This window comes from Microtus oregoni, unplaced genomic scaffold (genome assembly GCF_018167655.1).
Source record: "Microtus oregoni isolate MIOR12 unplaced genomic scaffold, Mior012 000013F_ref0000133, whole genome shotgun sequence".
Lineage (NCBI taxonomy): Eukaryota > Metazoa > Chordata > Mammalia > Rodentia > Cricetidae > Microtus > Microtus oregoni.
Window position 1 is genome coordinate 3,431,115 of NW_024543072.1, and position 25,334 is coordinate 3,456,448.

Consider the following 25,334-nt stretch of genomic DNA (forward strand, 5'->3'; position numbering starts at 1 on the left):
CTAGAAGAGGCTCTGAAGCAGTGCCTCCCTTCACCTGTGAGAGGAGCAAGGAGTGGGGACTGACTGGGAGGAGAGCACCCAGCACCCACCTCAGCTCCCTTCTACAGACTGTGAACTTTAAAAGGCCGTCCTCCCTGACTTTATCACTCATTTGGTTTTCTTTTTCTTTTCTTTTCTTTTTTTTTTCTTTTCTTCTTTTCATTTTTGAAACAAGGTCTTAACTCTGTAGCCCAGGTTAGTGTAGAACTCACTATCGAGCCCTTCTGAACACCGAGATTAAAAGTGTGAGCCTTCATGTCCAGCTACAAGGCCTTCTTCCTTTGGAGCCTCTGGTGGCCTGAAGTTGGGGTCAGTGTGGTGAGAGTGGCAGTTCTAGTTGCAGAAGCGTTGCCACAGGAACTCCCCATACAAGGCCATCAGCTGCAGCTGTGTTCGTGAGTTCCTTGGCGCCCCATGTCTCCTGAACCCAACTCAACTGACGGAGGCCATGGAAACCACTAATTTTAACAGTGCCAGTGACGTGCCTTATCTTTAGTTCCCCCTCTCTGGGCAGGAACTGTTGCCCGGCATGATGGAGCAGAGATACAAGCCAGCCAAATCGTGAGGTGTTTTAAAAAAGCTAAAAACAGAAGATGGGGGCAGGGGCTTCCCATTATCATGACATGGGTTCAACGTGAAGCCTTGTAGGAGGATCCCAAAACTAGAGGGTTTAAAAAAGCACACATCCCCACCAAACAAACAGTTTACTGGAACATATCTTGAAGGAAAATAGCAAGTTTTTGAAAGGCATTGTTTTTATATTAAATGAAAACGAGGAAGGAGAGACCAGATGATGTTTCGGTGTTAAAAAGCAAGCCTAAGACTTCCTGGTGCTTTTAGCTGTCGGCTCACACTGTGCTCAGACCCCCAGGGGATGCACACTCCCTCCCCTACCTCTGTACCCCCCATGCCACTTGGGTAAGAAATGCTGAGGCAGGCTCTGGGTGGCGTCAGAGCTGCGTCTGCAAAGCTCTTTGGCTAGCATCCTCCCCATTCCTGATGAGGGCCTGGCTCTGGGCCTGAGGCCTGGGGTGCCAAGGTGTCTAAGATGCAGGCTCCAGTCTCAGGCCCAGGCTGTAGCCCAAGCTGTACAGCAAGCACTATAGCTGGGAAAGCCGGGGGGGGGGGGGCTTCAAGTGGAAACTCTCTGGCTCCTCCAGCCTCCCCCACCTCACCACCTCTGAGGGCTCCTGTACTAATCTGCCTGCCTGTGCCCTCTTGTTATCCATTTGTATTTTTTGTTGCTATTGTTAAAGCAAATTTAAAATTGTTGCTTTAATATTAGAGCCAAGAATACAAAAGGCCAGAAGACATTTCTGTGGCACAACCTTAAGGGACTTTCAGACTAGCATGTGATCTCAAAAGCACTGGGTTCCAAGCATCCCATCATAGGTCAGTCAAGACCTCATGCATTATGCCATTCTACTATGGCCTCACTAGTGACAGTGACACCAGATGTGTCTGACATTGAACCCTTTTGTTTGTTTGCTTGCTTGTTTTAGTGTATGTGGTGTGTGTGCGTGCGTGCATGCGTGTGCGTGTGTGTGTGTGTGTGTGTGTGTGTGTGTGTGTGTGTGTGTGTTTGAAACAGCATCTCATTGTTCAGTACATCCTTACCTCACACTGGTGGCTATTCTCCTGCCTCTGCCTTCAGAGTGCTGCAATGGCAAGCATTCACCAGGATGCCTGGATGTTAACCCTTCTTAAATATCTGCTTATGCGTCTGTGGCTCCTTCCTTTGCCTACAGTCATGGCATCCCATTGGATCTTAATCTACACGGTTGGTTTTGGGTTTGCACATTTTAAAAGCATTTGAAGGCTGGGTCTCTAAAAATGCTGTTGGTTTCGTTTTGTTTGCTCTCTAAGGTGAGCTGCATGCTGTGTGAGCACTGGTGCAGATGGCACCATCTCTGCTGCTGATGGTGCCCCTTGGGAAGAGCTGGAGCGGCCTGGAACTGTAAGGCCGTGCCTTATTTGGTTGTCCTTGAAGGAATCCTATGATGGGCGGAGAACTGAAATGATTGCCTCCCTTAGGTCTAAAGTCTGTGTGGTTGCTGTCTCTTATCTTCTCCCTTTGGCTCTTTAGCAGCTTGGGGTCTGCTCACTTGTAAGGCTGTTACCCTTACATCTTGACCCTCTCAAGTGTATGCTCAGTGTATGTGGAACCCCAGTGCCTGGTCTCAGAGTTGCCATGGAATTCTCCAGGGGACAGTGGTACTCATGGGCAGTAGCCTGATTATCTACTTCAGCACCCACCTGCCATCTGCACACCTCTGTGCTCAAGAGAGACTTCTTAGGCTTCTGAAATCTCAAGGAACACCAGATCTGGCCTTACCCAGGTCCCATGTTCACGATGGGTTTTGGTCACTCTGATCTTTAGTCTCTACTTCAGAAATAAGCCTGCCTTGCTCCTGCCTCACAGAGTGAATATAGAACGGCGTGAGGAAGGCTTTCCCAGCTTTTACTCATCTAGGATATCCTTATCTTCAGTTCATAGATCTTCTTCCACACTCCCACCCCATCCCTGGTAAAGCAGAGGCAGCCCACGGGTCTCTGTGGAAACTCTTAAGAGGAGAGTTTGTGCACTTCCCAGGATGTAACCTAAGAGAATATTTATCATCAGCACATACACTCCGCACCAGCAGATGACCATGGGACATAGGAGTTCTTTGTCAGTGTGCACAGACTAAAGTCATTGTTATTGTCATTGGATGTGGTGAGGGCTCCTTTTCCTCCTCATTAATGGCAGTGAAGGACATTTCCAAAGGCAGTGCTCAAGCACCCCGGCTTACAGAGCTGCAGTTTGAGTCTTCTCTGCCTTTTGCCATTTGTGTGATTTGGGCCAAATCCTTCCCTCTCTGCGCTGACTTTCCTCATTACGGTGTCCGCACACGGAGCCAGTGCTGCCCCCGACTTTGTGGAGGGAGCCTTCGGAGAACTGCAGAACGCAAACCCCATTGGGGCAGCTGTCGGGCTCTGGGAAGAACGCATAGGCGATCTGGAATAAGACAGCCTTTCTAAGCCAGCTAATAATAGCGGTTGGCCAAGACAGGTTTGTATTAGTGAGAAATCAAAGCTATACAATCTGTTTAAACGTTTTATTCTATAAGTATGTAAATGTTGTAAGGCAGTCGTCTAAAATATATTACTATGTAAGCTCCCTCCCAGGCCTGCTTGAAATAATAGGTTAAAGTCATTTGTCACTGGTTCTGGGAATTCAAGGCTTTTGCTGACATCTCACAAAAATATTTGAAATAATTTTTTCTGAAGCAGGCCTTGTATGTTGTCAGGCAATAAACGTTCTTCATAAACCCGCTTTCAGCACATAAAACTGAAAGTAAACTGAGCCTGTGTGTCTGTAACTTCAAAACCATTTGGCTCTAAATTAAGTTTGTATGTGTGTGTATGTGTGTGTCTTTTGTTCTGGTAAGACCGAAATCTACCAAGTCCCACCCTTCCCTCAAAATCAGACACCGAACTGGCTGCTAAGAGAGGCTGATACTGGTTCCTTTCCTGGTAGTTGTGACAAATTGCCTGGTAGAAGCACCATGGGCAGGAAGGGTCTGTTTGGGCCTGTGTCTCGAGAGGATACAGTCCACAGTGATGGGGACAGGTTGGCAGTGAGCAGGAAGGGTCTGTTTGGGCCTGTGTCTCGAGAGGATACAGTCCACAGTGATGGGGACAGGTTGGCAGTGAGCAGGAAGGGTCTGTTTGGGCCTGTGTCTCGAGAGGATACAGTCCACAGTGATGGGGACAGGTTGGCAGTGAGCGTGAAGCAGCGGGTTCCATTGCATCTGTGTCAGGAGGCAGAGAGATTTGAACACTGCACTCGGCTTGCTTTTTTCCATTGTATTTAGTCTGTGACTCCAGCCTGTGGACAGTGCCATCTTCACTCAGGGTACATCTTTCCTCCTCCATTAAGCTTTTCTGGGAATACCCTCACCAACAGGCCAGAGACAGACCTGCTGAACAGTCCAAGCCCAGTCAAGTTGACAATGGAGATTAGCCACCACCAGGCCTGTTTATCTCAATTGAGGAGGTTGGGAGCAAACTGGGTAAGTCAAACATTGAGGGAAAAAAAAAAGCAAGGGCAATTTTCAAAACAGTTCATCTTTTTGAAAGTCACTTCCTAGACTCTATTCTGAACACACAAACCATCAGGCCTAGGCAAACGGAAAACTTGGCTGCTTTCATGAAGCCTTGGCTTCCTCGGATAAAGACTGATGGTTTACAGAGCAAGTGGTGGTGGTGGGGGCACGCTACAGCAGAGAATATGCAGGCTGTGCTGTGGCAGAATAGAGTCAGGCTTGCAGCATGGTGAGGCAGGCTGGTCCATTTATATTCATGGCATTGGGAGCTAGGAAATCTCTGGTGTCTCTCAAACACTGGCTCGCGGGGCAGAGCGCTCCAGGAGGAGGAGGTATCACTTGCAGCTATTTCTGAGCGAAGACATATGCTCTGGGAATGGTCGTGCTGTGTATTTTTCATGACAGCTTCACTTTCCCTACCAGGATGTACTGATAGAGAGTGAGCAGCGGAATTCCCTCAGGTGTCCCCACCTCTGGTATATCTGCATCTTAGGAAAGAGCGATAGCACCAAGGTCCTGAGATAACTGTTATCCCATCCTGGAGAGGAGAAATGTAATGTACTGAGTTGGTAAGAATCCATGTCTCGGACAGCAAAACCCTTCTGGCAAATGACTGACAAGGCACATGGAAGTCTAGTCTTGACCATGAATGGTGGCACACACCTTTAATCTCAGCACTCAGGAGGCTGAGGCAGGAAGATCTCTACGAGGATTCAAGGCCAACCTGACCCTACATAGTGTGTTCCATGCAACCAGGGCTGCAGAGTGAGAGCTAGTCTTGGAAGGGGGTGTGGAGAATGCCTCACTGAGACCTCTTAGGTATGTTTCCCTTCTCAGTGTGATTGGTACTCTTCTGGCTTCCAAATGCCAGGGTAATCCCTGAGGGCCACTTGAAGGAAAAGACTCTGAAAATTGGCATAGTTTCACTTTGGTTGGTTGAGGCTGTCTGGAAAACTCATCCTCTTAGTGGGGTGTCCTCCTCCTCCTCCTTGAGGTCATGTGAGTGGAACTTACACTGAGGTTGGGGTACCAGAAAGAGCCACAGTCCTTTTGGAGCCTCCTTGGTTTGGCTTTGGTAAAGTAAGAAATTAAGTCCCAATTTGGCTTTAAATGGAAATTTCTCTTTTCTATTAAAGAACAGAGCTAAACATTTATATCTTCTCTGGAACCTGAGCTCCCTTGTTGCATAGTTAACAAAGGAATCCTAGTACCATGAGCACCATGGTCCCCGGAAGTGTGCAGGCTGGTAGCTACACCTGACATTAACAAGTAAATGCAACCTCTCTGCCGCTGGCTGGCAGCTGCTGTTTCCATAGAAATGGCTGTTGGATCAGTGGAAACGAGGTAAGAGAAAGTTTTCGCTGATGCTTGTTCCATCAAGCTGACGTCTGTCTCCCTGGCAACAGCAGTGGACAGCAGCCAGGCTCTAGAAACAGATTGAGTAGAGCGCATTTGCTTGTCAGCTGTGGCTGTCATCTGCTCCTGACCACATTGTCTTCGAATAACACCTAGCAAAGGCCTCTGAGGACCTGGGAGGCACTGCTGGCCTCATGTGACCCATGGAAAGCGGTGTCCAAAGCAGACCGTCAGCGATCTCCTCTCCACCTGGGATCATCTTGTTTATACAGCTTAGGAGATGGAAAAGGTTTTCGAGGGCGACGGTTTTGCAGCGCAGACTGTTGAGTCTGTTGATCTCAAGTCTTGGGGGAGTAGAATTCATTGCTGTGATTTTTATGCACAGGCTCAGCTCCTCACAAAACTGGTGATACCTTCATAGTTGAAATTAAAGCCATAATTTTCATGTGTTCCTTATCTGTTGATGGCATTCACAGTCTCCTACAATGAAAAGGATGTTTATGAGTTTAATAATTTGGCTTCTTGTGAGAAACATATTGACGTCTGTTTCTGAGATGTTACTTCCAGGTTCTGCCAGATTTTTTCTCCTGCTCATTGTTCGTATGCAGGCTGGTAAAGTTGCGTTAGGGGCTCAGATGTTGTAGAACTTGGTGTATACACAAAGATAGCCGTCTACCATATCTGGAACTTTCCGTTGTTCCAGTCTATCAGTTGTTTCTTCTTGGGTTTTCATTTTAGGAATTGATGAGATTTAACTGGGCAGTGGTGGTGTATGTCTTTAATCCCAGCACTTGGGAGGCAGAGGCAGGTGGATCTCTGTCAGTTTAAGGCCAGCCTGATCTACAGAGTGAGTTCTAAGATAGTCAGGGCTACACAGAGAAATCCTGTTTCAAAAAAAATTTAAAAAGTAGAATTGATAGTTAAATTTTATTTAAAAAAATTGTGATATTTGAATATTTGAATGCCTTCAGAATACCTTTAAAAATGTACCAGGAGAGAGGATAACTTGGCAATCATCTAGAGAGAGGCATAGATTGATGAAATGGAAATTTAGCAGGTATTATTTGTGGAATTCAGCTGGTAGGCATATAGGGGGTATTCATTCTATAATCTTTTATGAATGTTTGAAAAGCTTTCTTAGTTAAATGCTGGAAATCTCCATATAAAAGACATTATTGCTGCAGTGATCTAAATGGACTTATTGCAAAGGGGTTGAAGCCACCTCCAGCCACCAGGTATAATGGTACCAGCGCGGATAGCTCGCCATAAAGAAGTATTAAACAGGACAAAATACAACATGGCTGTTTTCAGAAAATGGAAACGAGCATCCCAAAATTGGGATCCACAGCTCCAGAATTTCCTGGCTTCGTGCCTACAAACACTCGGGAAACTGCTGTGGAGGGCGGCAAAGCTCACAGAGCCTGTCAGTCCGTTTGCTGAGGAGGCAAAGAGTAGTTCAGGGCTGCTGGGACAGCTGGAATTCGTAGGGCAGGGTAGTGAAGGGTTATCTTCAGAGAAAGGGCTCCAGCAGTCTGAAGAGAGCTCCTCTGACGTCCATGGCCATGTGCTTAGCCAATCGTGTGCCGATCATACGCAGAAGCCTGCCAGAAAACGGCTACCGGAGAGTTCAGAGCTGGCCTCTGGCCAGCTGTACTGAGTAAACCCTAAAGAACATGTGTGGTGTTTGAGACGAGGTTTCAGGAAAGGTAGGCATTGGCAGGAAGCCACTTTTCAGTATAAAAGATCTAGCTTCTATAGGTCCAGGCCAAATGGCCAATAAATTAGACCCTTGCCAAAACAAAAATTTGTACTCATTAAAATTCCCCCGTATATTTCGTCTCATGGTCAAAAATTGTGAAAAGCAGCAGGGAAGACCCCATAATCAAGGGGAGACAAGAGAAACGCATCAGGAGATGACAGTAGCATCTTAGGTGATAGCTAAGACTTATCCAATCAGTAGGTAATCGATTCTGAAGTCACTGCTTTAAAGCTGTCCAAGATTGAAGGGAAAGGTGCACACCCCAGAGAAACAGATAGCACACATCAGCACAGGAATCACGTCGGGTCTGGGAATAACTGCGAACTGGAGGGAAAAGTCGAGTGAAGACTTAGAGATATGCAGGGCAAGAAAAGGCGAGCTGGTGGATGTGAAGTTAACAGAGAGGACGGGGAAGTCAGTGCATGCAAATAAAATGAATTTGCTAAATGGGAAAGAAAACCAGTTCTAGGCACATCAAATTCAGATGGCCAACGGTTAAAGATAATACTTTAAAGGAAGTTAGGGAGAGAGCATTGACCCCAAGGATGCCCTCTGGCCCCCACCCTTATGTACACAGATGAAATTAGGTAGGGAAAAGTACATTACATGCTAGAATAAGATAAAATCCATTGACTTCTCTTTCAGACATAGTAAAAACAGTCCACTGTTCAATGGAATGGCATTTTTAAGGAACTGAAAAAGATTTGGAGGTATAGGTCAGTGGAAGAGGGCTTGCTTGGCATGCGCAAAGCCCCAAGGTTCAAGCCCCAATATTGGAAAAAACAAGGAAAAATGGTTAAGGAGCTGGAAAAAAATTGTGGAGCAAAACTACTCATCAAAAAGAGTAAAATGAAGCAAAAAAGATTCTAAATACAATAAAGGAAATGGATCAACAAATCATATCCACACTGTAAGAAATGTTAAAGGAAGCTCTTCATGCTCAAAGAAAATTAATTTTAAGTAGAAACCTATACTTTAGAAATAAGCACCCAAAATGAGAAATGGAAAGATGAAAGGGTTTCTTCTCATTTCTAAATCTCTTGAAGTGACGTCATTTAATGTAAGAAGTAGCGTCATGCTACTGTGGAGAGCATAATGGGCTTAAAGGGAACCACAGAGCAGCAGGGGACGGGGCTTAAGGGGAATCTTGTTGTGAAATCCTTAACATATTACATCCATTGGAGAAACTCTGACTTAGGGATTGCCATGCTAATGTAAGGATGCTTATGAGTCTTAATATTTTAAAAATAAAAAGGTCACAAGCTGTAGAGGAGATGAGGCGGGGTACTGAGCAGCTGTCAGTTGTCCAGAGTCTGTCAGGAGAGGAGGAACTGGGATGAAGCAAGTGCAGTACACGCAAAAAGCAGGCAGCACTAGGCACAGTGGCTCATGCTGGACGTTCTAGGCTGAGGCAAGAAGATTGTAAGCTCGGGGCTAATCGGAGCTATATCGTGAGAACTTACAAAAAGCAAACAAAACAGATGAAACAGCAAGACGGTGGACAGCTTGCTTTGTCAATAACCCAGTGCTGCGGAAGTGACCATGCCATTAATTAAAGTCATTAATTAAAGACGGCTAGACTGTGCGAAGATGCAAGGCACCATAAAATTTGATACGGACTCCAAAGGAGTGAGGTTAATATTAAATGTCATAACAACAGGACTTCATGACAAGGAGCATTTTTAGCAATAGGGAAGAGAGAAGAGGGAGACAGAAAGGGAAGAAGGGAGGGACGAATGGATGGAGGGACAGGGATGGAGAGGAAGAAGAGATCCTGTGATGACCAGGTCAGCTCACAAGATGCAGTCATACTGCTTGTTTGTAGTAACAGATACAATGTTCTGAAAGCCAACCCGTCAGAAGTAAGTAGAAACATCACATCGGTGAGCCCACAAATGTGAGTGAAGCTGGCCAGGCTCTCTTGTCCGTAACCGATAGGGTAAGGGGATAAAGACAAGCAGCAAGTGTAGTTAGTATCCAGATTACAATTAGGTCAATAACTATCAACTAATTACCTGACTGGCTTTATCAGAACGCCATGTACTGTTCTTTTCCAGAACAAACAGAACAGCCACGTCATGGCTATGAAACAGATTTCACCGAATCGCAAAACAGAGCTGGAGAGATGGCTCTGTGATTAAGAGCATGTGGTGCTCTCCCGGAGGACCTGGGTTCAGTTCCCAGCATGGCAGCTCATAGCTGTTTGCACCCCTGACGAAGGGGATCTGATGCTTTCTTCTGGCGTCTGTGGCTCCAGGGATGCATGTGGTGCCCACATGTCCATGGGGGCAGAATGCATGGGGTTTTTTAAAATAAATCTCTAGAGATTGACTTAATAAAGTAGGTTTCTCTAGGGCCTGAAGATGACACAGCAGGTACTTGTCACCAATTCTGACAACCTGAGTTTGACTTTCCAGGACCCCTGTGGTAGAAAGAAAGAACTGACACCCACAAGTTGTCCTCTGACCTCCACATGCCCGGGATGGGATGTACTCCAACATAAGCAATAAACAAATAGATGTAATTTTTAGAAATTAAATTCTACAACAATGAAAAAGTAAATTTTTCTAACTCTCATGGCTTTAAAAGAGAAATCAACGACAACCTGCCTATAAAATCTCTCAAGTATGGAACGTATCTGCCTCTAATATCATCTAAACTACCAGAAGCATTTGAAAGATACTTTAACACTGAATTCTGTATGCCAGCATTTGCACATCCATCTAAGGTCGTATTCTGGGGGAAGCTTGCCCCCTGCATCTCTCAGGAGGCAAGTGTCAATTGTGTAGCCCCTACCCCTTGTGCCTTCCAGTGCAGAAAGGGAGGAAGGATGGCAAAAGCATCAAACACGAGAACAAGCCGGGCGGTGGTGGCGCACGCCTTTAATCCCAGCACTCGGGAGGCAGAGGCAGGCGGATCTCTGAGTTCAAGGCCAGCCTGGTCTACAAGAGCTAGTTCCAGGACAGGAACCAAAAGCTACAGAGAAACCCTGTCTCGAAAAAAAAAAAAAAAAAAAAAAAAAAAAAAAAAAAAAAACGAGAACAGATGGAGACAACGTGAACTCTGAAAAGCTCGAGAAAGCAATAAACCCAACTAAAAATAATTTTAAAAAGAAAAAAAGTAGCTAATCAGTAGTAATAAGAGACCTCACCACAGAAAATACAGACATTCCAATGTTGATAAGAGATCAGAGCACACAATTTTATGACAACATATTCAATAATTTGCAGGGGAGTAAATTCTTTGAAAACTGTTTACTAAGCATTTTTATAACTGGCTAGCTGTCTATTTGTTCCATTCTTTTGAGATAGGATCTAACTATGTAGTCCTGGTTGTCCTGGAACTCATTATGTAAACCAGGCTGGCTTCAAACTCAGAGTCCATCTGAGTACTGAAATTAAAGGTGTGCACATCCCCTACCAACTGTATCTGCTTTTTAAAGAGAATACAGGAATAAAAGCTTTCAAAGAACCCCAGCAGCCTACATCGGACTCTTTCTGCTTAGGAGAAGTTTTGTCATTCCTAGAAGAATGCCTGTCTGATAATGCAAAATCATCTAAACACCCAAACTTGGAAAATTGCGGGAGCAGTAGCCTTCCAGGCTCCAGATACAAATGTCTCCAAACATTAGCAAGCAGCATTTCTTTTGTAGATCTTAGACTAAGTGAAAAAGATGCAAAGTGAGTCCATTCTTGGAAAAATTCCCAGTGTGTTTTACCCCATGAATAAGGGGAAGGAGCATTTGTGTGACCCTCACGCTGAGCACAGAAAGCACCACCGACTGTTTATTCCAGCAGCATTGTTCATTCTCAGCCAACGAGGACGACTACATAAGAATGTTTATAGCCTGGAAGTCATCCTCTACAGAAACCTGTAGCTGACATCATGGTTAATGTTTAAGACTAATGACTTTATTCCTTAGACAAAGCAAGGTGTGGCTGAGTCTATCAGCCCATCTGTTCAGCACTGAACTGAGAGTGTTGGGCAGTGCATTAAAGCAAAAGGAAATAAAATGCAGTAGACTTGGGAGGAGAAAAATGTGTTTCTATTCATAGATGGCATTATTGTTGACATGGACTAGATAAAGAGGATACCACGTCAGCACACAAAAGTTAATTTTATTCCTACATATAAACTGTAAGGAGGGTCCACAGGACTGAGCAGCAGGCATCAAGGGGTGTTTGGGTTTCTCTAGAAACAGATTAAGGGCTCAGAAGAGTTTGCCACTCTGGGGCAGCATCCCAGAGGGCGCAGAAGAGGCTAGAAAGTTGAAGAGAAGGCTTAGTGACAAGCCAGCTCAGCAAGGATGAGGGTGCATGTGGCGACCAGGGAGCAAAGGCATCAGAGTGCCAGAGACTGAGGAAGATGTGCAGTAAGCATGGGTCCTCAGCTGACTGAGGACTTCTCTGCAGGGAAGCCGTCCTGCAGCCTAGCTTGGCTTCACCTAGCTCAGGGTGTGGAGGTTTCAGAAGCTGCTGTCTTGGCATGCACACCCTGGGATGCTGGGTCTCTGTGCTGAGATCTCTACATCCCCCAGCTAGCTTACATCAGTTGGCTGTAATCTCGGGCTAGCCTGACTCCTGCAATGTCTATCCTTGCTAGCTTCCCCTAGTGTATGGGGAAGGTGGGACATCAGAAATCAAAAGTCCTGGCTCCACTCCTGTCCCACTTCCTAGAGGTGTGTTTTGGGTCATCACAATTCACTTCCCCATACTAAGGCTTTCTTGTCAAAATGGGACAACCCCATTTCCTGAGAAGTGAGGAGACAAATGGAAGGGACTTGAAAGTCCAAAAGCCCTGTCGATGTCACCTGTGTCTGGCTGTGCTCTCCGGGAGAGGAAAACCCTCTAGTTCAGGCTCTGAACGTTCACTTGCTAGTGTTTGTCTGCAAGGCTCCACGTCTTTCTCGTTGTTATAAGACACAGGTTTGGATTCCAGGCTAAAAAACTGATCCACTCCGAACTCCTTCATTCCCTTATGATTCTGCCATAAAATAAATCTTGGTTTAGGTTGTCTGCCGACATCTTCAGAGCCTGTAGAGATTTGGGGTTTCCTGTCCCTTGGGGACTTTTGTGTCGTCTAACGGACTTTAATGCAGAAGGAGGCAGACTCCACCTGCCACCTCTTCCCAGAGGAGCCTCTGCCAAGAATTATTAGCTGCCATTTGTGAACAGGACAGCAGACATGCCAGGGCCTTCCAGCTGCAGTGATCCAGCTCAGGGTTTGTGCCTAGGAGTGTGGTGGGGGTTGCCAAGCCAGAGAGGTGGTGAGCAGGAACTGGTGCCTTGGGCCTGTCGGAGCCGTTCAGGGAGCTCCAAGCTGGTCGCCCAGCAGCGGGGCAGGAGAGTGGGTTTGTAGCTGGAGGCCCCTGCAGAGGAAGTGTGGGTGCTGTGCAAGCGTTCAGTGATTCAGAACTATGAAACGAAGATCACAGGGAGGAGAGTCCAGGAGCAGGGGATGGCTTTGGGAACAGTATGGAGATGAAGGTGCAGACTTGAGAAGCAGGATCTTGGGAAGCAGGATCTGTGGGGTCCAGCTGTCCAGTTTGGGTGGAATTGTGTGAGAACTGGCATTGAACTGTTGCTCATATCATTGTAAATATGGCCGCTGGAATTATATCCTGCCACCAGCCGCGTGCTTCATTTGGTTTGTGCCCTTGGGTTCCTCTGTACTGCTTTGGGAAGTTTAGAAGTCCCTGCCGGTTTTATAGATGAGTAGGGCTCATAAGATTCCTATCAGTGAATCAAGACTCAGGGAGGTCCCTCAGTTTCCTCAAAGAGACAGCTAGAAGAAGCTGGGCTAATGATTAAATGGACACCTTGGTGTGGCCAGAACCCAAGCTGCTTTCCCATTGGCCAGGAGCTCTTCCTTTCTGGCAAGGGAAAAGCCTGTGCCTGCCTGTGATGCTGCCCTCCCTGAAGCTCAGCTGCTACCTCCTGAATGGCTTGCTTCTTCACGCTCTGTCGGTTGTTTCTCTTCCCAGGTCTAATTACACAAAGCAGATTGAAAGTCAGAATAGCTTCTGAGAACTTGGGTCCCCTTCCCATGCGCCTCCTAGATCTTGTGAATAAGTCTCTGTGGTTCCAGTAGTCTTTTGAGAGCTGTTAGCTGGGGAGTACGTTTTGGGGTCCCTGTCCTCTGCAATAGGTCCTCTTGCCTGTATTTTCTTACCACTGTGCTTTTTGTTGGGGGATTCCTCCTGAAAGGGATGCCTGGTCCCCTCAGTGTAGCTCACCAGGTGGTTTGCTTTCTGCACAGAAGGTAGGATTTGAGTAGAGTTCCTAGATACTTCTCTGGGTGCATCCTGATGGGTTGGTCCTATTCTAGCCTCCATGGGTCTGTGTTGTTCGTCTGTATTGGGTGCCCCCCGCCACATGTTGCTTATCTGGTCTTCAGTCTATGGCAGGCAGTTTGATTAGGCCTTTTATGAAATATCCTGTTTTGGATATAAGAAAGATGTGTCCTGAGACACTGGTACCTTTAAACATGTTTATATTTTCCAGTTCTGCCACCCTCCCAACTCTCTTCAGGTAAATAAATTTACCATGGTTTTCATTAAAAAACAAAACTAGCTGATATACTTAGTGAAGTATATTTCTTAAATTATTTCTTAAGTAGAAATATTTAAAAGGTATCGCAAAATATATGGTTAATGCTAGTCTGGTTCACCTGGTCACGTGATGGCGTTCATTCAGAGAAAGCCACATCTGATAGGGAGCTTGTGTTGTTTTATAAATACCTCTTAGAGCGCGCCTTTGAAAGGCTGAAAGATGTCTGTAGCTTTTAGCTTGCATCCTACAGAGATTTCATCAGCTCTCTTGAGAAAGAACAATTTTCCCAGGATTTTGATATCTTTGATGGCTTTGGTGGAGTCTAACCCTGTGAAGGAAGACCTTCTTGCACCCTCATACAAGAAAATGTAGTAGTTTCATTCTAAGGTGCATGCAAGACTTTGCTGCAATGTCTATATAGTTCAGACTTAAAGAGGATTCTTGTTTAACATTTTTTAATGATGCCGTAGGGTATGGGTTTCAAGTGGTTAAAACTTACATGAGTACTTGAACCCGGATCCTCCAGCACAGAGTCCGTGTCCACATCTGAGTTATCAGTGCCATTTATTCTATAAATAAATACCCGTATTTATAGAAACACCCAGTTATTGATCTGATTCGTATTGATTGGTCAGGGCTTGTGATAAGATCCAGCCCCTCTTTCACAGCTTTTGCAGGCTAGTGTGTGGGAAAGACTGTTCAATAACAACCACATGGCTGTGAACCGAATCCCACAAATGCAGGATCCTCTAATCCAGGGGATTCACAGGATGCCAGGGAAATGGTCTCACATCTGCCTCAGCCTAGGGCATGGTCTCAAAGAAGCTGCTGAGGGACCCTCAGCCAGTGAAGAGCATGGAGGCTTGGGGGTGGGAGGATGGATGTCTGGGGAGGGACCCTCAGCCAGTGAAGAGCACGGAGGCTTGGGGGTGGGAGGATGGATGTCAGGGGAGGGACCCTCAGCCAGTGAAGAGCACGGAGGCTTGGGGGTGGGAGGATGGATGTCAGGGGAGGGACCCTCAGCCAGTGAAGAGCATGGAGGCTTGGGGGTGGGAGGATGGATGTCAGGGGAGGGATCCTCAGCCAGTGAAGAGCACCGAGGCTTGGGGGGAGGCAGATGTCGGGGAGAGTGATTCTATGATGACTGAAGAGGGAGCAGGGTTAGAGATTGGGCAAGAGATACAGGGGCAGGCAGCCGGAACATAGGCGCACACACTTTCTCCCGCTGTGCTCTGGCCAGGGGGAGCACTACATGGGAAGAGTCCCTGAGCTCTCCTGGTGGCGCAGACTCTTGAGTCCTGGGTTTTCTGTACTGCAGCTAATGCAGCCTAGTCATCCGAAGCACGGGACACCTTTCAAAGTGGGCTGTCCTCTCCCACGATGGAAACTGCTTCTGTTTAGAGCATTTTCACAGCCTTCTACGTCAGTGGAAGCATGACCGACTTGATAAGAAGAGACCGTACTGAGATAATCTCACACTGGATACCCAGGGAAATGCTAGAAAACACAGTTCTAGGAAGCACTGAAATGCCTAGGTGTCACTGTGGAGTTGATTTCATTTGAGAATCCTCCCAGGGGAGCTGTGGTTGGTGATTAACCCTCCTCTACACAGTTACCCCATACATAGGGCCCTCTGGCTTTCTAGTGCCTTTGGCCTGGCAGAATTCCTGATATACTCTTGACCTCCAGCAGTGGCGACTGTAGTGTTCTGCTACAGGAAAGCTTTAGGCCCCTTCACTGCTACCATCCACAAAGGAGCAGTTCCCCCAGGAAAAGTGCAGGGGCTGAGTCCCCACCCCGCCCAGATGCAGAGAGACCATGCCTCTGAGGGAAGCGGGATCTCATGATAAAGGAACTCCTAGAATAAAGATAATAAAATAATTGCTTTGGGTGAACTTTGACCTGAAAAGGTATGAATGATTGAAATTCCTTTGCCCTCTGCGAAACATCACATATTCCTGCCAAATCTTGGCAAAATTGTTTCTGGACTTTTGTGTTAGCCAGAAAGTTGCAGGCACAAGAATATTCTTTGAATGTTTTACCTCATCTTCCTCTCCCGCTCCCTTCCTGTCTTCATTATTTCTATTCCTTTCCTTCTTCCTGTTTTAGACAGGTTCTTGTGTGGCCCATGCTGGCCTTGAATTTGGTTTGCAACTAAGGTTGACCTTGAACTCCTGATCCTCCCAAGTGCTAGGCCACAGGTGGGCCCGGCGTGTTTCCTGCTCCAGCTCCAGCCAGACTGGCTTTTCATTCTGTCTTTCCCTTTACATCTGTATATGGATGTGATTTAGGCCTAAGGAAGGTTGTTTTCTACTGGGTGGGGGGACAACCTTCAGCTTCCCCCTTGTGTTTGCTTTCATAAATGCTTTGTTTGGTTTTTTGATGAGTTTCTAAGTCCTTCATTTTACTAGAAACCAGCATCCTAATGGTTCTGTTGGCCTTTCTTGTCTTGGGGCTGGTGAATGAATGTATGTGTGGATATAAAGGGTTTTCATTTGCTTGCCTTTCATTTATTCAAGTCTGGTTATAAAAAAAAAAGCAAGAACAAGCCCCATTTCTAAATTAAGATGATTCCCAGTGGCCCATTTATTTTATTTATTTTAGAATTCATTTGAGAAACAAAACTTCCCAGAGCAAACTGCATTTGGAACAGTCACGTTTAATCTGCTCCTGTGTTTGTGTGCAGTGGCCCACTGCAGGCCGACTGTTCTCTCTATAGGATTTCTAGCTAATCAAAGGGTTCCATAATTCACTCTGTCAGGATCTGGAAATCCTAGGATGTCAGGGCTCTCTGCCTAAGACTCCTTCCAGGTTCCTGGGTAGGAAGCAGAGGACTCTCTGAAGTGGTGCCCTCTAAGGAGACATGAGAGACAGCCATAGGGAGATAGGAATGAAGAGTTATCTCTATTCCTGAGTTAGGGACTCTGGAAGAAAACCAGAACATGTAGGAAGGAGAGCTACAGTTTCTACCTTGCTGGTCCTTCCTTGGCTCATTGAGTATCTTTGGTGTCTCCTCCACTGTGTTAGCAGAAGTGAGGTCAGCAGGGTCCTGGAAAGGATGCTTGGTTCAAAGCCTTGTTGGTAGCCCAGTTGTGAACTGGGCATGTGGCAAGACCTTGTTGATCCTCAGTGTTGGCCTCTGTGAGATGAACAGGAACACCTGTGTCCTGCCTGTGCCACTCTGGGATGGGACAGTGGCTATAAAGACACAGCAAAGATTCTAAATACAAATGCCAGCAAATGTGAGGTTTATTTCTGTTGGGGACACACAGTGCACAGACTCGGCCTCTCCTGCCGAAACCCAGGCCGCTTTCCCTCACAGTGTACACTCTGTTTGGCTGAAGTCACTGCTGTGTTCTGTTGCTCTCGTCTTTGGGGCCTTTTGAGTATGGGGGAGTGACTGGCTGCAGTCAGACCGCTGCGTCATTAAATCCACCCAGCCCATCACGTTCGCTAGTCTTCCAGGTAGGTCTAGGAGGGGGCCAGACTGCTGCCCTGGGAAAAGAGCAGAATGGCAGAGACCTGTCCACAGCAGGCGGCCTTCCTGCCTTCTCCTTATTGGTCATAGATGAGTCCAGGGAGATGGGAACTATAGTTCAAGATAGTATGTAGGGGTGCTGGCTCGGGTGGACGGAGAGTGTCTGTTGGAGAAGGCAGACTGTTGTTACAGACCCATGCTAGGCATTAGTTCATCCTGTCTGCACCCCTTCTAAGATGTCATTGCTTCCAAAGGCACCCATTTCTTTATTGGAGAACCTGGGCTATTAGGAACTGTACTAAAATCCGCTGTTTTCAAACTCATTGGCACCTGGGGACCCCAGCACATCTGCCTCCTCTTTCCCATGATAGCCTCTCCATCCAGCCCACCCCACCATTCCTTCCCAAAGGCAAGGAATATGTGCGTGACAGTTGGGAGTACATCACCTGGCTCACAGGGTTCATAGTGGCTAAATGATCACACTGGTGTACCAGACCTAACAGATTAGCATAAACAAGGCCGAAGTGATAGTGACCTCAGGGTGGGGACTGGATCAGCAATGACAAGTCCTGTGGGCCTGTTTTCAAACCATAGTGTGAGAAAATAGAGGCCTTAGAAACTGTCACGTTGGTACTCAATGTAACTCATCATCTGTGTTTGCAGAATGCCCCTGGCCTCGCCACCATCATTTCCCCCTACTTTGTTCTCTGCTTCACAGATGATTCCTATAAAGCCAAGTTAGTGGCTTTCAGATTTCTCCAGTCCCTATTGCCTATAAGGAAGCAATTCAGAACCGGGGCAGGTTGCTTTCCTGTAAACCCAGCACTCACAAGCTAAAGGCCAGCCTGAGCTTCATGGCAAGATACTGTCTCAATGTTCTGTCCTATGAAAAGGAAGCAGTCTAAGCCCCTTGTTTAGAATCTGAAGGTCTTTCTAAACTGCCTCGAACTTTCCCTCTTTGTGCTGGGGATTAAACCTAGGACCTGGGTATCCTAGGCAGCTACTCTCCGTTGAGCTCTATTCCCATCCCTCTGACGTGTCTTGATTCTCCTCCCTCCATGTGCCTGCTTCCTGCCTTGTTCCCTGTGTGTCTGTGATGTGGTACTGAAGAGTGGCATTCAGCAGCTGGATACGCTGTGTGCCTGGCCTCGCAGAGCCTCAGGACCCATATAGTGAGGTTATAGCCGCCCCTTCCTCACAGTAAGCATGTGTCAGTGAGGATGGCAAAGGCCCTGTTGAAAGAATCTATCTAGGAGAGGGGACAGGAACATATCTGGGTCTTGATTCTCAATGACAAGCATCCTAATGACTCAGAGGCTTACAGATCTCATTTGAAGGAAGTAACTAGGGATCGTCCCCCCAAATGTGAAGCTTGCACTGGAATTCAAGGATGAGAAAAGAAGTCTGCTCTGGTCCCCAGAATTTTGCAGTGGCTCAGCGGGTTGAGGGATTGAGTCAATTGATGGGGTACAAGGTGCACGTTTACAGGCTAGACACATAAAGATGAAGTAGCATCTGGGAGAGGGCCTTGACTCGGGGAGGTGATAACGAGCCAGTTGGCATTCTGAATGAGAGACCACCAAAATGAAGCCAGGCTTGTGGTGGTCTCCTGGGGAAAGAGAGGCACCCATTCACCAACTCCTGTAGCAGCCGCCATGGCCAGCGAGTGATGAGTTGCACACAGACTGGACTAAAGAAGACTCACAGTAGTCCTTAGGCTGTGATGGGGAGGGATTGTTGAATGATGGCTCCTTAAAGAGGAAGTAAAATGGATGGTGTGTTAACCAGCCAGCCATGTAACCCCCCCGCCCCCCACGAGGCTTGTGTTCATACAGGAGTGGCAGGCTGCCGGTGGAAGCCGCTCCAGATGGCATGTCTGGATTTGGACACATGATCTCAGCAGCCACAGGCTTTCTGTCCCATAGGGATGCGCTGGCCTCTTGAGAAGGAGTGTGTGGGTTTGTACTCTGTCTGCCGGCATTCCTGTTTGAAGTGGACATCTTGGGAGAGAGACCCGAAAAAATGGACAACAGGGTCAACTCCCATGAGGAACATTCGGGTCTAATTAATGCTCTGGAATGGACTGGCAGAGGCATAAATTTGCAATTGATTAGAACAATTCCAGAGTCTTTGTTGATTTGATTTTTTTGATCAGGCTCTCACACTATAGCCCAGGCTGACTTTTAACACATACAGTCCTCTGTCTCAGTGTTTCCCCAGCCAGGGGACGGGATTACAAGTTTGTGTTGCCACATTCGGCTTTTTTATGCCTTTGAGTGAAGAATATTCTGAGAAAGTAGATCTGGTCACCCAGTGTTCTTATACTGACTAGGAAGACTGTCTCTAGACTCTTGTAACAGATGGAACAAGAACACATACATTTCTATACACGTATACACATACACACAGAAACATGTCCTTAGGTATCAGCATCGGCAAACTTTAGAAATCCTGAGTTCATGGGGGTACCAGTTCCAGTTACAGGGTACGTTCCTATAGTCTCAGCACTCTCAAGATCACTTGTCCCAGCTCCTCAGCCCTCTGAACCTCTGCAGATTCCCCAGACCAGAACATCCGGTCTCTCAGAGGCTTCTCTCCAGTCTTCTCCAGCCCCAGCTTCACTGATTCCCACTGTGGGAGCCCTAAACATCAGCACTGTTCATGCCAGATCCTGCCCTGCTTCTAAAGCCATTCCAGAATCATCTCATTCACATGTGAACACAAGCACACAGACACACACACACACACATGCACACAGCCGTACATACACCACACACACACACACACACACACACACACAAAACCAAACCCAGCAAACAAACCTAAGCAAACCCCAGGCATTTCCGCATTCCTTCCCCTTGTTCCAGTCCTGCCCAGGACTGACTGTTGTGTGTTTATGAGTTGTGTTTGTTACCCCTGTCCTCCTCCTTCAGGGTGGTTATGATATTTATTTACAGTACAATCAGATGAACTGTTTTTGGCTTTCAATGTGGAGGCATTATTGCTTTATCCTATACTTGATTTGCTTTTTTAAAAATCCATAATGTAAAAGCCATCTAGTTCCAAAAGTCAAAACTGGACAAAACGATATACTTAGGAAAAACACTCCACCCTTTGTTACTTTTACCCCACTCATCCCTGTCCATTGTTTTCTTCTTGTTTTAGGTGCATGTTCAAGAAAGGGCTGGGAAGGGAGTTGATGTTTCTTTGCATAGGCAGGAGCCATGTGTGTGCACGCAAGGGCCGGAGGTCAATGCCACTTGCCCCCTCTGTATGTCTCCGTCCTGTTTTTCTGAGACAGTCTCCTGCTGTACCCAGAGCCTGCCAGTTTGGCTAGGCTGGCTGGTTAGTGAGTACCTAGAGCCCATGTGTCTCTGTCTCCCCAGTGCTGGGGTTACAGGTGTATAACCACACCCGACTTTGCCCCTTGAGTGTCTAGCATCCAAACTCGGGTCGTCGTGTGAACACTTGGCCCACGGAGCCATCCTTTCAGATGCTTCCAGCTCTTTCAGCTACATCATGTAGAAGTATGTCTATTTTCTTATTTCCCCCTCCTTCATGAGCAGAAGTCAGTGGATTATTGTGTATTTTTGTATAGACACTGTTTTATTTTCTCTTGGTTACATGTACCACAAAATTCCAGACCCAGACAAGTAGGCTCCTAGAATGTCATTGTTTTTCGATTTCCTGGTCACTTGCAGAAATCTTAGTCATTTCTACCAGTAACTTCATTCCAATAAACCTTTGCTTACCAATAAACCAATGACTTACCATTTAACCTCTTGGTATAAGATGATGAAATTCTATTAAAAATTGAGTGATGTTTCTCATCACCCAGTGAGGTTAATACCAGATGCAGTGGACCGGAGGTGAGACCTTCTGGGTCAGGAGGTTGTGGTGGTGGAAGGGTTCCTTTCCTGTGAGTAGACAGTGGTACAGATTTTGACAAAGTTTCCATTCTGAGAAATGCTACTTTCAGCAGTGGTTTACATAAGCCTGCTAAACTCTATCCACCACTATGGGCAAGAGACATAAGAGGGATTTTATAGTTCTAGTGTAAACCAGTAAAGACATTGGTAAAGTAAAATTTCCCTTTCTGACATTCTTAGCTGCACAGGGTAACATTTTACTGACTTCTATGATCGTTTTTAAAGAGTTCAGATTATGTATGAATCCTGATTAAGAACTTAGTATGTAATAATCTACATTTAGTGTGCTAAGATCAGAATCAAAACATGACAGAGGTCTACAGTATAAACAATAGTAACATAAGCAATAGGATTGAAGGCCCACTTGATCTTCACGGGTTTTAAGAGAACATTATCTCATGCAGCTTCCCGTGGATGCATTTCACGTAGGCCTTCTGGGCGCTGCTCTAGGGTGTAGCTCTGGATGGAGTGGAACTCTTGGAGTTGAGGACAACTTAGCGAATGTCCCCAGCTGGGCTGTGCATTGTGTATGCTCTGGGATGCTCATCTGTGCTCCGCATCCTGTTGTGTGAGCAGCAGGATGCAGCCCTTCAAGTCCCCTTGTGTTGAGGTTGGAGGATATTATCATCCCCGGGAGTGCTTTGGCTGGAGGGCAGAGCACAGGTCCTCTACACCCTCCCACCTCTCCTGCCATGTCTGTGCATTGTACCGGGAGCTCCCACAGACCTGTCTCTTCATAGGACAGACTTCTGGGGCCAAGAATGGGTCCTAGGGTCGAGTGGTGACGAGAATCAGGCAGTGAGTGGGAGCAGAGAGAAACCCCTGAGCAAAGATTCCAGTTTTGCTGGCTGCTTAGGTGCCCATTCAGCTACCCAAAGGCCTGGAGTTGAGGGAGGGGCCTGAGGGGAGAGAGTAGGGAGATGGCTTGACTGTTAGTGAGGTCAGGGAAGGGAGCCATGCTGACTCTGAGTTGGATAGCAGGTAGGGGAGAGAGGGCAGTAGCTGTGTTGGAGTGCTGGCAGAAGCCTGTGTGCAGAAGCCTCTCTCCTGTAACCTCACCCACTCCCTAACAGTGTTAATGTGCTCCAGACTGTCGTTCACATATCTTGGTTCCTGTTAACAGTTGGGTGGGCAGATGGTTCCCTGGATGTAAAACCTGACCAGCCATGCACCTGACTCTCAGAATTGCCTGCACAGGTGTGGGATTTTGTCTATGTGTTGAGATACAAGGTTATGGGGTTGCAGCCATGGGAGGCAGAGAAAACGGCCAACAGTTAGTGCATCTGGCAGCAGGTTGTTCTACCTCTCCTCTTACTACGGGGCAGCCTGGGAGAGATCATGGCCAGAGACAGAGGTTGAGACAAATGGGAGTATGTCTCCAGTATTGGAGGTCCTGTCCAGGAAGGGAGACCTGGGCTGTAAGATGGGTCCAGTGTGTCCCTGCCCGCTGTTCTGGGTGCTCTCTTTGACCTCAGCTTGGATCACAGGTTCCCCTTCTTTAGGACAGAGTGAAAGGCTCGCTGTGACAGCCCAGGGTGTTAGGGGCTGGGCCGCTTTAGAAATCGTCCTGCAGGGAGTTTACTTCCTAATAAACCATGCATGTATGTCAGTGTGGTCTTTGCAACTCTGATGCCCACGGTTCTGCTTAGGGAGGCACCGTCTTCTGTTCTGTCGCGTGTGTAGCTCCACCGCTGTGTTCTGTGGTTGTGTCCTGTTGTGAGACCACTGCACAGCAGGGCAGATGGCTCGTGTTCTGGTCCCCATGGAGGCTCTGACGGGTGCTCTGTTTCTCCTTCCATCTCTCAGAGAATTCTCAAAGGAAAGAGAGAAGGCTAAAGCACGCGGAGACTTCCAGAAGCTTCGAGAGAAGCAGCAGTTGGAAGAGGATCTCAAGGGCTACTTGGATTGGATAACCCAAGCAGAAGACATAGATCCTGAGAATGAAGAGGAGGGTGGAGAAGAAGGCAAACGAAACAGTAGGTGCTGCCCTTCCTGCTCTTGACCACACAGACCTGTGTGTGATTGACAGATCCTGCAATGTGCCCCCATCCCCTGTGCCTCTGTCCCTGGGCTGCAAGTACAACACTCTCCCAGCCTCCCTCTCCCCTTGCCCGTTCACATCAGAGAGAGAACAGTGCATCTGTGCACACTCTGGGTCTCCACCTGAGGTGCGGATGGGGTTTAGGGTCATATGAAGATGGCTTCCTGGCTGAGAAAGCAGCCGTTGGCATTGTGGGCCTAGGGGACTCAGTAAGGCCATGTCTGTGTGGGTAGAGGGTAGAGGGCAGAGCTAGGGGGAGGGCGTGCGCCTTCCCTCACCTCAGTGAGTAGTTGGCCTGCACAAGGACTTGAGGAGCAGGCTCCTCCATCTCTGCTGTGTGAAATGGCCCCCTCCAGTGTTCTACCCACCAAGCCTACTGCTTAGGCCATCAGGGCAGGGAAGAAACCAGCTGGTGGTGCTGGGCAGTTGTTAGGAGGCTGGTGAGCAAGTCGGGGCTGACTGCTTTGCAGGCCACCTGCCTGGGCTCCACACTGTGACACTGGGTGCCCTTAAGTGCTTTCAGCAGGAGGCCAGGCCCAGTAATCAGTCAACCACTGGAAGTAATTGCTTTTGTCGATGGCAGTGTCTCTCTTAGCACATCCCTGCCCCACAGACGTGCTCTTAGTCATCCTGGGAGCATTTGGGCCTTAGAAAGGGTAGAAATTGAACTCTAACAGTGCATTTGACTGCGATGTTTTTGCTTTGTTTCCATTCTGGAATAGGTGATAGTAAAGACCAAGAACATATTTGGATAACGGTGTCCATTGAGAGGCCTGGGAAGCCAAGACTGGTCCTTCTATGTAGAATGTGTTATGTAAGCTCTTGCTTTGGAGTCATGATTGGTTCCTTTTTTGACCCACTCACAAATGACCTTCAGGTCATACAAGGGACAGTGGTCCCTTGGGAGCTATGATGAAGATCTAGAACAGGTGAGGGTACTTGACATGGCCTGGAAGGTTCATGCCTAAGGTAGAGCAGCTGAGTGGCAAGAGAAGGCTTTTGACCTAGAACTAGCACGCTGTGGGCAAAGAGCTCACAAGGTAGAGGAACACAATAAAGCCAGAGAGCTGTCACGGTCCTGAGAGAGAGAGAGAGAGAGAGAGAGAGAGAGAGAGAGAGAGAGAGAGAGAACCCTTATTTCTCTTAAAAACCATCACATCCTCAGACAGAAGACCATGGCCCTAAGTCCAGAATCCCCAAATTCATTCATTGGCTGAATGAATTCCCACTACAAAACCCCATGACAAAAATCAGCTTGGGAAGGAAAGGGTTTATTTCAGCTTATTGTTTACAGTCCATCAGAGAGAAAAGTCAGGGCAAGAACTTCAAGTAGGAACCCCAAGGCAGAAACTGAAGCAAAGAACAAGGAGGAACACTAATGACTAATTTCTTCCTCCTGGCTTACTCGGTTTCTGCTACCCCAGGACCACCTGTCCAGGGATGGTACTGTGGTCTGGGCCCTTCCACATCAATCATCAGTCAAGAAAATGTTCCACAGGCTCATAGGGCTGTCTGATGGAGGCAGTTCCTACCTGAGGCTCTCTTCCAGGACAGCTCTAGCTTGAGTCAAGTTGACTAAAACTAGCCACGCAGAGCCTAGCCAGACCTGTGAAAGCCCGCCTGCCTCTGCTTCACCCTCCTAAGCTCCAAACGCAGTATGTTACGTAGAAACAAGAGAAAGTATTGTCTCCTCTTCTGAAGCAAGAGCCTTCTTTTCTGGTTTAAATGTGCTGTGCATGCCATTGGCTTGCTGCATCCTTGTTGATCCACATCTGGAGATAGGCAGGGATGCAACTTCTTGGGTTGCTATGGTCCCTTGTGGTAGAGGATTTTATTTTCATTTTTTTTTTTTAATGACCTGTGCTGTGAAGCATGGGTTTTCCTGGGCTTGATGTCCTCTGATAGTCCTCAAGGGATCACTGTTCCCTGTGAGGTTTGCATCTCCCATGTCCTGTCACCTTCTGTAAAGAAGCTGACTATGAGATGACCCATCTATGAAGCCTCCTCCTTTCAGAGGGGTTGCCATGGAGAAAAGGAGACAGCAGTAACTTATATAAGGCAGGATGTGGAAGCCGTCACTGTAATGAAAGACC

The 25,334-nt window shown here is 47.2% G+C and overlaps 1 protein-coding gene across 16 annotated transcripts in view; it reads left to right on the top strand.

The window, feature by feature from the left end:
* The window catches only part of Cacna1d (calcium voltage-gated channel subunit alpha1 D), a 309,902-nt gene that overhangs the window by 187,875 nt on the left and 96,693 nt on the right, over positions 1–25,334 (top strand). For all 16 annotated transcript variants that reach the window (XR_005975392.1, XR_005975393.1, XM_041662363.1 and 13 more), the window contains one exon: positions 23,007–23,176. Coding sequence is in view for 14 of the 16 variants with exons in the window: in XM_041662363.1 (XP_041518297.1) it covers positions 23,007–23,176 (170 nt within the window). In the remaining 2 variants the exon portion in view is untranslated. The remainder of the gene's footprint in view (positions 1–23,006; positions 23,177–25,334) is intronic.